This window comes from Dendropsophus ebraccatus, chromosome 3 (assembly GCF_027789765.1).
Source record: "Dendropsophus ebraccatus isolate aDenEbr1 chromosome 3, aDenEbr1.pat, whole genome shotgun sequence".
Taxonomy (NCBI): domain Eukaryota; kingdom Metazoa; phylum Chordata; class Amphibia; order Anura; family Hylidae; genus Dendropsophus; species Dendropsophus ebraccatus.
In genome coordinates, this window is record NC_091456.1 from 42,518,657 (window position 1) to 42,534,375 (window position 15,719).

At 48.9% G+C, this 15,719-nt stretch overlaps 1 protein-coding gene across 2 annotated transcripts in view; it reads left to right on the plus strand.

Annotated features, from left to right (window-relative positions):
• TOX4 (TOX high mobility group box family member 4) overlaps positions 1–15,719 on the plus strand; it is a 37,924-nt gene that overhangs the window by 11,831 nt on the left and 10,374 nt on the right. Inside the window, exons 1-4 of one of the 2 annotated variants that reach the window (XM_069961590.1) lie at positions 769–1,219; positions 9,349–9,417; positions 10,864–11,106; positions 11,529–11,789. In XM_069961590.1, the coding sequence (XP_069817691.1) occupies positions 1,070–1,219; positions 9,349–9,417; positions 10,864–11,106; positions 11,529–11,789 (723 nt within the window). In that variant the 5' untranslated portion in view covers positions 769–1,069. Of the gene's footprint in view, positions 1–768; positions 1,220–9,348; positions 9,418–10,863; positions 11,107–11,528; positions 11,790–15,719 lie in introns of those variants that run through there. The other variant, XM_069961591.1, reaches the window with a different exon arrangement.

The window sequence follows — 15,719 nt, forward strand, 5'->3', positions numbered from 1 at the left end:
CCGGCTGATTCCGCATTCCCCTGAAAGAATTGACACGTCAATTCTTTCGGCGGAATGTAGAATCAGCCGGCCAATAGGATGGTGTCTATGGAGCCGGCAGAAAGGCGCGTGGTCGTGCGCGTGTACAGCTGATGGAACTCCGCAGAATTTATGTGCGACAATTCCTCAGTGTGAACCCACCCTAATAGAGCAGCACCCTGTGCGGAAACCAGGCCGCCGTTCAAAAAAAGGACTGTAGCACCGTCATTCCCGCACCAGTGCCATTCTATTCCTATGCAACACTGAAGGCAAATGTACCCCATGGTGACAATGGCCTACAGCTAAAAATACAGACCAAAGAGCAGAGGGGGAACATTAGGGTCCATTCACACATACAGGATCTGAAGGTATCAGTGTCACCAGATGATGGAACACACAATGGAGTCTGCTGCAGATCCTGTGCCTGGGAATGGACAGGTGGAGATGCTTCATATGAAGCCTTGGACCCAAAATCACCCCAGAAGTGAAGAAAAACATAAAAAAAAAAAAAAGTCTTGTTTTGTGATAAGCCTTGTATTTCCTTATTTTATTACCACGTGGTCAGTGTAACCTCACCTGGCGGGAAGAGCGCCCAGAGCGTCGCCCTGGCTGTAATGTCTGTCAGTGAGGGAGCCAGTTACCTCACAGCCGCCACACGCGGAGAAGCAGAGTTGTTTGTGTGTTTAGCGCGGGAGCTGTCACGTGAGCTGGCTAAAGCCCTCTCATTGGGCAGGCGCTGTGTCACGTGGTGAGCGGCTATATAAGGCACGGAGCGCGGCGGCAGTCGGCTACGCGTGTGGTAGTAGGGAGGCGGAATGTTGTCGCCCGCTTCCCTGTGAGGGATGTGATAATGGAGGACGCGTGTGAGAAACGCAGAACTCCCGTATCCCGGCAGAGCAGCACAGTGGGGCTAGTGTATGAGGGCGGACGCGTTACCGTCTCGTGAGGGGGGCAGCTGTCAGCCTCATTGTTAGTAGTCAGGAAGCCGCTGATGCCTGATGGCGCCGCATTAGGCAGCAGGGTGTACCCGGTGTGTTTCTGCAGCTTATGAATGGACCTCCATTTCTTTGCGGGGTTGGATAGTGACAGCGCGGATGGGGGCGCTGTGCTGTTGTCGGGGGAGGACGGCCCCTCCTTCCCGCCAGACTGCTCCCCTCTGCTGCCCGCCCGCCATATGTTTGGCCTCTATGGGCAGAGTAAGGTAAGCGGTGGGGGACATTACAGTATACACACACCGGCAGGGGTCAGATCAGCAGTACAGGCACATAGGGCTCTATTCACACTCTGCAATAAGCTGCAGCAATTTATGTTGTTAAAACACCTTCATATGGATCTCTGCAAGTCCTATTGTCCTGGCCTAGAACCGTCTGTGAGGTGTGAATATGTCTATAGAAGGAACAAGTTAGGGACAATCTGGGCTGTTAGGCCCCGTTCCCATTGAGTAAAACTAGCGGAATGAATGAATGCCGTTAGCCTCCCGCTCATTATGGGTGGCGCGCTCCTGCCCTGTCCGCGCTGAGGAATGAACACGTTCATTCTTCAGCGCGGACAGAGCAGGAGCGCGCACCTCCCATAGACTTCCATTATGAGCGGGAGGCTAACGGCATTCCGCATCGGACAATTCCGCCGCAGAATGGGGCCTTATAAAGGGGACCCTTCTCAGGCTATACATCATTAAAGTGACTGTACCACCAGGCCCATCACTGGAGGTGGGCCGACCCACCCTTAGTGGGAAGAAACTCCAGCCCCTCCATGATGTGACTCCATTAGAATCAATGGAACCCTCTCATGGAGGGGCTAGGGTTTCCTCCCACTAAGGGAGCCTGGGCACTTTAAAGTGATGAGGATGTGTACTGTAACCGTACTTCACAGAAGGTTTCTCAAACCTTGTGTAGATCAATTAAGCAGTTCCCCTTAGCAACCAGTTTCTTTTAAAGGGGTTATCCAGCACTACAAAAACATGGCCACTTTCTTTCAGAGACAGCACGACTCTTGTCTCCAGTTCAGGTGCGGTTTGCAATTAAGCTCCATTAACTTCAATGGAACTGAGCAGCAAACCCTGCCCAAGCTGGAGACAAGAGTGGGGCTGTCTCTGTAAGAAAGTGGCCATGTTTTTGTAGTGCTGGATAATCCCTTTAAAGAAGAAATCTGATTGGTTGCTGTGGGCAACTGTTCCTCTACACAGGATTAGATATCTCACCCTCAGTGGGCATGCTATGGTATACTTGTGCCAGCCACTCGTCTGTAGTATATGCTGTATGTGTGAATGTGTACTGAGACAGGTGCAGTTTTTATCACTATAAAAATGCTATCTCCAAAAGAAGATGCGTCACTCACCACTTAGGCTAGGTTCACACTATCTTTTTGCAATCCGTTTTTTTTTCCCCATCCGTTTTTTGCAAAAAAAAACAAAAAAACGGATGCATGTCTGTGTATCAGTTTTGATCCATTTTTCCATTTAATTCCATTACAAAAGAAGGATCAGTTTTTTTTAACGGACTCATTTTTGTGTCCGTTAAAAAAACTGATCCATTATTTTTTATAATTTAATTCAATGGAGAAACGGATTCACACACATGCATCCGTCGTTCATCCGTTTTTTGCAAAATAAAAAGGGGGGGGGGGGTAAAAAAAACATATTGCAAAAATGTAGTGTGAACACAGCCTGATTCTGTTGAAAACGTGTTTCTTTTATTCCATAAGGTGCACATACTTCAGCGGGTGTAGACACCAGTGTGCAGATCTGTATACAGGTGACGCTGCTTTACAGACCCCGTCTTCTCTGGTTACATCACTAATAACACCCTCTCAACCACTTCTCCTTAGTAATGCAAGCAGCAAGGCTTGCAAAGTGTTTAGTGAAATATTATTAAAAGCAATGTGCCAGTAGCCCTGCGCTATTAAAAAAAAGACATTATAATTTAATCCTAGGCTTCCCTAGAATTTTACTATTTTGGACGTTACTGTTGATGGAGTATTCTTTCCAGTCTGACACAGTGCTCTCTGCTGCCACCTCTGTCCATGTCAGAGTAATAGTAGCAGATCCCCATAGAAAACCTCCTGCTGTGTACAGATCCTTCCACAGACAGGTGTGAGGTGAGAGCACTGTGTTAGGGTGTTATTACATGGCCCGACAATAACTGTAAACAAGCATCGATCTGCTAGATCGGCGCTCGTTTATTGGGCCTATTACACAGCCTAATAATTGTTTAACAAGGGCTGCATGGACATCGTTATCGATGTCCTTGCTACCCTTGCTTTAAACGGCATACATTACCTATCCGTGGTTCAGGGCTCCTCTTGCGTTCCGCTTCTCCCCGGGTCCCGCACACTGCAACTTCAGAGCGGCCTGTCTTAGCTGACAGACCACTCAGCCAGTTAGCTAAGACAGGCCGCTCTGAAGCTGCAGCACAGGGGACCCTGGGAAAAGCAGAGCGCAGGAGGTCAGCCGCCGGCCGCAATCCGCTGTTACACGTAGTGATGCGCAGTTGGTGCCCGACAATTATAAGTCCAAACCTATATCAATGATAAGCCGATGATCGTTGTGTTTAATACACGGAACGATAATCAGCCGGATAGGGCCGATTATCATTCCATGGAATAGGATCCTTAGACAGGCAAGACTACACCACTGCCTGCAGGACATACGGCAAGTACTGGAAAATTTGAGATTTTTTTTTAAATAGACGTAAATTACAAATCTCTGGCACTTGCCGAGACTAGTTGATCTGAAAGAAAAACATTTTGGTGAACTACCCCTTTAATCCCAGCAATACTCTTTTTGGGTATATTCATATGTAGCATATATACTGCGGATTCCATGCAGGGACATCTGCATGTAAAATCCCATGCTTTGTGGCAGTGCAACCCAAAACAAAGTCCTGCCTAAATAAATCTACTGTGCAACCAAACCTATACACACAACCAAAGAAATTGCACAAATAATCTAAAAGTATAACAAATCCTTTATTTCCATATACATCATATACATAATATTAAAAAACTCAAAATTTCCATGGGGAATGACACAGATAACACTAAGGCCAGAGGGGGAGAAAGATCTCAGTGCGGTAAACCAACCAAATAAATATATATATATATATATATATATATATCTATGCTAAAGTGCTATAGCGTAATATGTGCCAATTACAACTAGGGATGTGATGATACCAGAATTTTAAGTTCGATACCGATACCAGCTTTCTTATTTCGATACTCGATACTAATTCGATACTAAATAAAGTTTGAAAAAAAAAAATGTAAAAATACAAATATACTGTAATTTCCCCCCGCCCAGACTGCGAATATGATGCCCCTATGTACAGCATTTTTATTTATCTGACTTTTTGATCACTTTGGATTAGGGATGCACGATGCACCGAAATATCGATACTACTATTGATATTTCGGGCAAAAAAACGATTCGGTACCAGGATTTCCTGGTATCGATACTTTATGTTAAGCTGCCTAATAACGCAGCTTAACATAAAGTATAGAGCAGAGAACACAGCCGGCGGCTAGCAGAGCGCCGGCCATGTTCTCTGTGTGCCGCCCCCTGCCCCCTGGCGTCACTTCCTCCTCCTCCGCCCGCCCCTTCCTCCTCCTCCGCCCGCCCTTTCCTCCGCTCACTGCAGTGAGAAGTTATAGCCGGCACACAGCGATCGCATGTGCCGGCTATATAACTGTGCAGAAGCCGCTGTCACAACTGACAGCGGCATCTGACCCATCCTGAGCCTCTCCAGAAGCAGTGGGGGTCGGCTACTATGTGTAACAGACCCCCCGCTGCTAATGACCCGCAGCCCGTCACACCTCAGCCTCCTGTCCCTCCTGGAATGCAGCCGGAGTGAGGAGCTGTGTCTAGGGCTGCACTCAGTGTGAGGTTGGTGAGACTGACTGATGCCGGCTCGCCCTCCGTCCATCTGCAGAGCTGTTCCTATGCATATTCATGTGTGCACTCTCGGTGGCTGCGCTTCCTGACCGGCCTGAGTGTGCACACATGAGTATGCACGGAGGAACGGAGGTCCGACAGCTGGGGGCTTCCCGGAGCTGAGGGGAGGGGGGATTTGTAAAGGGAGCTAATTTAAGGTGGAACAGACAGCCTGAATCTTGGCCAGCAGCAAAAGTTAATCTTCCTGCTGGCCGAGGTTCAGGTTGTCTGTTCCACCTTAAACTCCCTTTACAAATCCCCCCTCCCCTCTGCTTTGACAAGCCTCATGCTTTGAGTGGTACCGCAGTAAGTGAGAGCAGGGGATGTGTGCAGACATTGCAAACATCCCTGCCCTCTGGTGTGCCCCCCACATCTCTGCCCTCTAGTGTGCCCCCCACATCCCTGCCCTCTGGTGTGCCCCCCACATCCCTGCCCTCTGGTGTGCCCCCCACATCCCTGCCCTCTGGTGTGCCCCCCACATCCCTGCCCTCTGGTGTGCCCCCCACATCCCTGCCCTCTGGTGTGCCCCTTACATCCCTGCCCTCTGGTGTGCCCCCCACATCCCTGCCCTCTGGTGTGCCCCCCACATCCCTGCCCTCTAGTGTGCCCCCCACATCCCTGCCCTCTGGTGTGCCCCCCACATCCCTGCCCTCTGGTGTGCCCCTTACATCCCTGCCCTCTGGTGTGCCCCCCACATCCCTGCCCTCTGGTGTGCCCCCCACATCCCTGCCCTCTGGTGTGCCCCCCACATCCCTGCCCTCTGGTGTGCCCCCCCCCACATTCCTGCCCTCTAGTGTGCCCCCCCCCCACATTCCTGCCCTCTGGTGTGCCCCCCCCCACATCCCTGCCCTCTGGTGTGCCCCCCCCCCCCCCCCACATCCCTGCCCTCTGGTGTGCCCCCCCCCCCCCCCACATCCCGTCCCTCTGGTGTGCCCCCCCCCCCCCCCACATTCCTGCCCCTCTGGTGTGCCCCCCCCCCACATCCCTGCCCTCTGGTGTGCCCCCCCCCCACATCCCTGCCCTCTAGTGTGCCCCCCCCCACATCCCTGCCCTCTAGTGTGCCCCTAACATTCCTGCCCTTACACCCCTGCCCTCTGACAGGAACTGACCTGCCAGGCAGAGTAACCCTCTCTTGTCTGTCCAGACCTGGCAGCCTTCACCAGCTCCCTGCAGTGTGGGGGTTGTAGTCTGTACCCAGTGGCGGATTAAATGTACCCTGGGCTGTTCACCCAACCTGGATCCCCCCCCCCCCCCGTCAATCCGTCCACTACTGCCCCCCCCCATGCTGTCCCCAATAAACACAATGTTTGGTCCCTTGCTGCACAGAGGATGTCAGGAGAGGAGGGGGCTGATCTTATAGGGGAGGTCACAGCAGCACAGAGGATGTCAGGAGAGGAGGGGGCTGATCTTATAGGGGAGGTCACAGCAGCACAGAGAATGTCAGGAGAGGAGGGGGCTGATACTATAGGAGAGGACACAGCAGCACAGAGGATGTCAGGAGAGGAGGGGGCTGATCTTATAGGGGAGGTCACAGCAGCACAGAGAATGTCAGGAGAGGAGGGGGCTGATCTTATAGGGGAGGTCACAGCAGCACAGAGGATGTCAGGAGAGGAGGGGGCTGATCTTATAGGGGAGGTCACAGCAGCACAGAGAATGTCAGGAGAGGAGGGGGCTGATCTTATAGGGGAGGTCACAGCGTCCCAGCAGCACAGAGGATGTCAGGAGAGGAGGGTGCTGATCTATAGGGGAGGTCCCAGCAGCACAGAGGATGTCAGGAGAGGAAGGAGTGTGCTGATCTTATGAGAGGTCACAGCAGCACAGAGGATGTCAGGAAAGGAGTGTGCTGATCTATAGAGGAGGTCACAGCAGCACAGAGGATGTCAGGAGAGGAGTGTGCTGATCTATGGGGAGGTCACAGCAGCACAGAGGATGTCAGGAGAGGAGTGTGCTGATCTATGGGGAGGTCACAGCAGCACAGAGGATGTCAGGAGAGGAGGGGGCTGATCTTATAAGGGTGGGGTTGTATTTTTTTTCGAGGTATCGAACTGGTATTGAGTATCGAACTAAAAAATCAAGTATTGGTATCGAACTCAAAATTCTGGTATCGTGACATCACTACTTTGGATACATTTTATAGTTCTGACAATTATGCATGCAATGGTTGCCAAATACATGTATGTTCCTTTTTTTTTTTTTTTTTTTACTTATTGTGAAATAAAAAAAGGGAAAAGGGAGATTTTTGGAACCTTTATTATTATTATTTTTTTTTTAAAAACACTTTTTATTTCCCCTCTACCTCGCAGCATACCTCCCTATGCACTACAATTCCCAGCATACCTTCTTATGCACTACAAGTACCAGCATACCGTCTTGTGGGGAGTTGTGCACAAGGAGGTATGCTGGGAGTTGTAGTACATAAGAAGGTAAGCTGGGAGTTGTAGTGCATAGGGAGGTATGCTGGGAGTTGTAGTGCACAAGGAGGTATGCTGGCATGTTGTGTCAGGAGGCTGCTGCACAACTGCAACTCCCAGCATACCTCTTTGTGCACTACAACTCCCCACAAGAAGGTATGCTGGGAGTTGCAGTTGTGCATTAGCAACCTCCTGACACAACAACTCCCAGCATACCTTCGTATGCACTAAAACCCCCACATACCTCCTTGTGTACTGCAACTCCCCACAAGAAGGTATGCTGGGAGTTGTAGTGGACACTGAGGTATGCTGGAACTTGTAGTGCACAAGGAGGCTGCTAATGCACAACTGCAACACCCAGCATACCTTCTTGTGGGGAGTTGTTGTGCACAAGGAGGTATGGTGGGAGTTTCAGTTGTGCAGCAGCAACCTCCTGGCACAACAACTCCCAGCAGCATACCACCTTGTGCACTACAACTCCCAGCATACTTCCTTGTGCACAAAGAGGTATGCTGTGGGTTGTACTAGTGCACAACGAGGTATGCTGCTGGGAGTTGTAGTGCAGCAGCAGCCTCCTGACACAACTCCCAGCGTACCTCCTTGTGCACAACTCCCCACAAAAAGATATGCTGGGAGTTGTTCCACTGTGCCGGCGGGCCCTGGGGGGATGGCGACAGGATTGTGGAGGGACCCCACTGCAGCGGCAGGTCCTGGTGGGAGAGCTAAAGGGTGCAGGGAACCACGCTGTATTAGTGGGTCCTGGAGTGTGCGGGGGACCCCCGCTGCACCGGCGGCTCCTGGAAGATAGAGAACTGGAGGGTACGGGGGACGCCGCTGCACCAGCCGGTCCCGGGGTGGGGAGACTGATAATGGTTAAATGACTGCCGCCTGCGGGATCGCGGGCCGCAGTCATTAGCAGTGGGGGCCACTCCATATGCAGCAGACCTCTGCTGCATATGGAGCGGCTTGGGAGGGATTAAATGCCCGCTGTCAGTTGTGACAGCGGCATGTACAAATAGCCGACACTAGCGATCGCTATGTGCCGGCTATTTGAATTCCGCGCCGTCGGGAGCTGAGAGCGCGCGGGCGGAGGAGGGGACACCAGGGGGCTGTACCCAGAGAACATAGCCGGCGCTCAGTTAGTCGCCGGCCGTGTTCTCTGAACTACACTTCATGTTAAGTTGCGCTATTACGCAACTTAACATAAAGTTTCGATACCAGGAAATCCTGGTACCGAACCGTTTTTCTGCCCGAAATATCGATAGTAGTATCGATATTTCGGTGCATCGTGCATCACTAATTACAACGCTGCCATCTGGTGGTCACTAATAGTGATGTTGAACTAGAACACCCTAACATAGAAGTGGACAGCTAAACCAGTACTATATAATCTATAGAGAAAAACAGGTACGTAATTCCTCAGCTGGCCACCAACTAACAGAGGAGCACCAAAAGTAAAACGCCATATACAATTGCAGTTAATATGTGACCACACACCAGCGTCCAGGCACCGCACACACACTGAGATCTTACCCCCGTCCGGACCACAAGCCCGACGCACGTTTCGCTCTCTTCATCAGGAGATAGTGGCAGTGGTTTATTCTCTCTTCACTGATAACTCAAGCAAGGCGTAAGGTACATAGGGAGGGGAGTGGGGTATTAGGAATGGCTTCTATGGTAATTTAGAAAAACCCTATGTACACCTTCATGTATCAGTACTAGACAAAAGCTCTATGGCATGGGTCTCCAAACTGCGGCCCCTCCAGCTGTTGCAAAACCACATTTCCCATCATGCCCGGACAGCCAAATCCAAAGCTTTAGCTGTCCAGGCATGATGGGAGTTGTGGTTTCGCAACAGCTGGAGGGCCACAGTTTGGAGACCCATGCTCTATGGGGTCTAATCCAGCAGTCATATTGCCTTAAAATTTGCCTTCTGCTTGCTAGTATACCAGATGCCCATGTGTATGATTCTGAATTTCTAACCTACAGTTTCCCGGGGGGAATGACAGCTACCTGACAATCACAGGATCCGGACACCCTTTCTTGACGGGGACAGAGGTAAGTGCAAGAAGCACATTATTTTATTGCTTTTTTAAAAAAAAATAATTTCTATTGTACAGCTAAATTTAGCCTAAAAGTCATCATATAAAAACTAGAAATAATACAACAACATGTTGCCCTGAGCGGTACATGTATCCATAAGTTCTAGTTAGTAAGAAAACTAACTTCTACATTACAGAATTTCCTTTATTTATATACATATATATGGCTGCCTTGGTTTATCACCCGATGACCAGTGGTGGTTATTGCTTTGTACCTATCATGGTGCCAAATAACATGCTGTTCATGGGTCTGTATTAAAAACATTGCTTAATTACTCTTCTACAACCTTTGCAGCTTACTGTATGAGCTCTATTTTCTCTCTACACTTGTACACAGCTTAAATGATTCTCCCTAGAAGACTGTCTTGTATCTTCTGTCCTATCTCTCCAGCCTGTAGATGCCCGCCAAGGTCCCTGCTTGTTTAAGATCGGGCTTAACTCTTCCCTTCTCTGTCCTCTCTATGGCTGAAAACACATGGCCTGGGTGCACACCATGAAATATGGCCATCCTGCTGGCTAAATTTCATTCACTGAACATGTAGCTGTAGATGGGACTCTGAGCAACAAAATTTATTATGAAGAAGTGTAATCCCAGAGACCAGAGCAGTACAGCACTAAACTGACACAGCTGCATGTGAATTATGATTCTGCGAGTCCCATTAGAGATAAGTGGTCAGTACGTGATATGTGGCCGTACATCTTCAATAACTGTTAGCCGACAGAGAAGAAAGTCCTCCTGATAACTTTATCATATGTTTTGAATAGCAGCTAAATGTTAGGTAATGGTAGTAAGGCATGTCGGGAGGTAATTTACATACAAGGTGTTATGGACGGTACTCAATCCGTACCAGACTGTTGTCTATCTGCTCCAAATTAGGGGTGTGTGTGTGTGTGTGTGTGTGTGTGTGTGTGTATATATATATCTGATCTATATATATATAATATATATATTACACACACGCGTATGAAGAACCATTCTGACACCATGTCAAGGTAGAACTCGTTTATTATAAGTGTTACATAAAGTTATATAGCAGCAAGAAGTCAGAACAAACGGGAGTTATATAGATAAGATGCTATTATATGCCATGGGCAGGTTCCTTGTTTGCATAGTGGGTTGTATTACATAGCTCATGGATACGGACTTATAAACGAATTCTCTTCTTTAGACATTATCCAGGATATGGGGGCCGTCTTTGACAATACAATCTACAGAATTGTCTTTATTTCCACAATACAGGGCACTGAACTTTACAATCTAGATGTATAGACTGCTTGTGAAAAAAGGATAAAAAAAATTTTTGGGAAGAAATAACCTTGTTAAAAATTGTGACTATTTATTTTTTACTCTACCTTTATTAGTTTGTGTTCTAATGTTAATGTTCTTAACTCTCTTATACAGACCTTTCATACACCCAACCTAGGGGACGAGGAGTTTGAGATTCCACCTATTTCTCTAGATTCGGATCCTTCTTTGGCAGTCTCCGATGTGGTTGGACACTTTGATGACCTTGGGGATCCTACAGGAGTCCAAGATGGAGGTTTTGCAGCACAATATGGAGTACAGACTTTGGATATGCCAGTGGAGATGAGTCACGAGGTTATGGAGCAAGCTGGAGGATTGCTTGGATCTGGATTAACCATGGTAAAGGTGTTTCTATGTTTACAGTGTAAAAACTTAAAGTGACGCTGTCACCCCCTATTTACATTTTGACTGCTCTCCACAGGTGTAAAGGGTAAATGTTATAGCTTTCATTACTATGCGATGATGCCGTCACAGATGGGGCGTGGCTAAGTGGCACTAGGGGTGGAGCAAAGTGCCACAAAGGCTGCGAGGCCCCACCCACATATACCAATCCACAGGTGATAAAAACGACTTTTTACCAGAACAAGCACCATGAGGTGTGATATAAAATAAGTAATGAAAGCTGTAACATTTACCTTTTTACACCTGTGGAGAGCAGTCAAAATGCAAATAGGGGGGTGACAGTGTCACTTTAAGGCTTTGAAAAGATTTTTTTTGTATGCGGTCACCTTAATAATTAGTGTCAATATTGGTTTATATAGGATTTGGATCACCCTATTGTCACCACTTACAGTGCCAATCCCCCAGTCACCATAGACGTTTCGATGACAGACATATCATCTGGTCTTCTGGCTCATAGTCAGCTAACTACTATTGATCAGTCAGAGTTGAGCTCCCAGCTTGGTTTGAGCCTTGGCGGTGGTACAATTTTACCTCCAGTTCAGTCCCCTGAGGATCATCTTTCTCCTACCCCTTCTCCAACAAGTTCTCTGCACGATGAAGACATGGAAGACTTTAGAAGGGTAAGTTTGTTTTTGGTATTGCATAAATGTTAAGTTTAGGTTTTATGTTGTTTTTTTTTTCTTTGTTTGGCAGCAATAAATATACAGGATTGGGAGGGATTTATTAGCAGTGTAGTCATGGGCTTTTGTGTCAAAAAGATGCACTTGTAAGTAATACTTACATTTATGCAACTCTGTACCCACAATCTGCCCCCCCCCCCCAAACCGCTTGTACCTTCGGATAGTGGCTTTTAATCCAAGATCTGTCCTGGGGTCCGTTCAGCAGGTGATTCAGTTATTTTCCTTAAAAAAAAAAACTTTTAATTTTGCAGCCCTGTGTCAAATTGGCGTGGCCCAGAGTACCCTTGCCCTAGGCCTGCACCGCCTCTCTGTCCCTCCTTCTTGCCCTCTTCACCATTAGGAAAGCCCCAGACAGGATTTCTCTTAATCATCAATTGTCTAAACACTGCACATGTGGTGGATCATTTAGGCACCTGTACAGTGTTTAGACAGGTGATGATTAGGAGCAATCCTAAGTGGTTTGGGTGGGGGGGGGGCAGATTGTGGGTACATAGTTCCTTCAAAAAAGAAGTCTGGGCAAATAAAAATTAAGAACGGAAAGGCGGTGTTGGAATATAATAAAGAACATATATTCATCAGTCCCCGTGGCCTTGCAGCGTCGTGCCCCGCTTCTGCACCAATCCCTTCTCGATACGTTGCCACTTGGCTGATGGATGCCCCACTCAGCAAGGCAAGTCACTGACTGGCTAAGTGGGCTTTGTCCCACCCTTTCCCGAGGAGTTGTGGTGTACTAAGGGCACAGGGTACCGGTAAGTATAGGTTCTATATTATGTTCCCTCAACCCCCTGGCCGCAGTGTAGTTATTAATTTTCCAGACTTCTCCTGCACAAATCTACACGAGCGCTCAGCAGTCATATTTGTAAGGGAAGGAGCATTGGAGCTCTTGCCTATTGCAACCTGACTTAACCTCTTAAGGACCCATGACGTACCGGCACGTCATGGATCACTGTCACTTAAGGACCCATGACGTGCCGGTACGTCATCCCTTTAAACGGGCGCCGCGGCCGGCCGGGTCCCGATCGGGGGAGATAGCCTGCTATAATACATAGCAGGCCATCTCTCCCTGTCGGCATGGAGGGTTGTTAACCCCCCCCATGCCGACGATCGCCGCTATTGGCTGATAAGCCCATAGCGGCGATCGGAACCTTTCCGGGCCATCGGTGGCCCGATGACCCGGAAAAAAATGGCGGTCGGTGCTGTCCGAGGACGGCACCGACCGCCATTACTGTAAAAAGTAATGGTGGTCACGGTACCACCGTCCCGATCGCCGTGAACGGCCGGCCGTTCACGGCGATCAAAGTCCCCACAAGTAATAAATACCTGCTCCGGACCCCTCAGCTAGGTAGCTGAGGGGTCCGGAGCAGGTATTTGTACATTACTCACCTGTCCCGGGGTCCTGATCGGCGTCTTCCGGGTTCCCGGCGTCCACTTCCTCTTGTTGGGACTTCGGCTTCTTCCGTGAGTCCCGATCGTCTCTTTCCGGCTCCAGCGTCGTCTATTTTCGTATTTTTCCGGCTCCAGCGTCGTCTATTTTCGGATCTTGCGCTCTGCTGCCCCCTAGCGGCTGATAAGTGTAATACACGTATCAGCCACTACAGGGATGTTCAGAATGTAGTAAAAAAAAAAAATTTTTTCCCAATTTTTTTTTTTTCTATTTTCCGCACCCTATCGCCGCTGAGTGTTGATCAGCATCGCACGAAAGTGCGCTGCTAATCAGCAACTCCTCCTTTTTGGCGTAGGGTGTTTTTTTTTTTATATCCTACTGCCACGGTCTGCTTATAAGTGCCGAACATAAGTGCGGCATTCATCAGCAACACCATTTTTGGCGTAGGTTTTTTTTGTATACTTACTGTAAAAAACACGTAAAAAAACACTACATTACACCACACTACATTGAATAAAGTTTTACACTACACCACTACATACCCCATATACCAATCCCCATATAAAGATGGCCCCCAGGGTGTTTTCGGTGTCGGACGCATACATTATTATTGCCTCCGACACCGAAACAGCCAGTGAGGATGAATTGGGGGGATCCTTCTTTCCTCCATTCATCCTCATCCTCCTCATCATCCAGTGACGTGTCTGGGAGTAGCGTAGCGTACGCTGCCCCCCAGACACGTCTTTTCCGCCAGTACCGTCCCAATAAGAGATGACGGTATGGCGTGAAATTCTACAAACTCTGTGAGAGTACCTCAGGGTACACTTACAGATTTAGGGTACGTGCACACTGCGGAATGGCGAAGGATAACCCTTTGTGCTTTCCGCAGCTGGCACCCGCCGGCGGACTGATGCAGGGGCGCGTCTCCGCCCGTGTCATAGACTCTATCCTATGCATGGGCGGATTCCATCATCCGTCATTCCATCAACACGTTGGACGCAGAGCGGAATCCGCCCGTGCATAGAATGGAGTCTACGACACGGACGGAGACGTGCGCCTGCATCAGTCCGCCGGCGGGTGCCAACTGCGGAATGCACAAAGGGTTATCCTTCGCGATTCCGCAGTGTGCACGTACCCTTAGAGTGTATGAAGGAAGGGACACTCGAATCCAGCCGCCAGATGCCCCCCCCCCCCAACCGCGGAGTTAGTGGGGAGATCGTCCGGGAACTGATCTTCCCACTGCTGGATAAAGGTCACCACCACCCGTACGGGGATAACCTTTATACCAGCACCCCCTCTTCCGGTCCCTCGCTGCCCGAGCTACTGTAGCTTGCGGCACGATCCGAACATATCAGAAGTAGTAATAGAGCCCTAATATTTAGCAGCCATGGAGCGGACCCAGCGCTTCTGGATATGAAGGACCCCGTATCGCACCAGGACAACATTTTCCAGGTGACGTCCCCCACACTGGAGAACAGGAGACCCCAGAAGAAGTGCAGAGTGTGGTGTAACAGGGGGATCAGGAAGGACACCATTTTCCAGTGTGACACCTGTCCTGATCCCCCCGGCCTCTGCATACTGGATCGCTCCAAGGCGCACTACACGTCATTGGGGTTCTACATTATCTAAATTCTGTCCCTTATTCCTATTTCAGGGGTCACGTTGATCCAGGGATTATTCTGATCGCCATTATGGAGTCGGGAAGGAATTTTTCCCCTGTGATGAGGCTACTGTCGTCTGCCTCACGAGGGTTTTTTGCCTTCCTCTGGATCAACACAGGTTGAATTTGATGGACACCTGTCATTTCCAACCTTATAAACTAATAATTGGCCTAATACCCCCAAATAAATTAGAATTGTCCCTTTTCCCCAGCTAAATAGGTATGGCCGTCATTCCCATTAGAGGATACCATGATACAATTACAAAGCCTCTGTGCGGCCAGGACAGTAGAAACCCCCCACAAGTGACCCCATTCTGGAAACTACACCCCATAAGGAATCTTAACAAGTGGGGCAGCGGGTATATGGCCCCCTGGTGACGGCCACATTTGGGACGTGAAAATGAAAAAAATGGTATTTTTTATTTTCACGGCACATGTCCTACACATGTGCCCATCACTAGTGGGGTCCATATGCTCACTGCACCCCTTGTTAGATTCCTTATGGGGTGTAGTTTCCAGAATGGGGTCACTTGTCGGGGGTTTCTACTGTTCTGGCAGCACAGGAGCTTTGTAATTGCGACATGGCCTCCATCCCCCATTCCAGCCTCTAAATGGCGCTCTGTCCTTTTGGTGACTTGCCCTGTGCCCATATGGCAAATTATGTCCACATGTGGGGTATTTTCGTACTCAGGGGAAACTACCCTACACGTTTTGTGTTCATTTTCTTTTTAACCCCTTGTGGAAATGGAAAAAAAATCAAGGCTAGACCAACATTTAGTGTAATTTTTTTAAAATTTTTACTCTAAATCATTGATCTTGTCTTGAT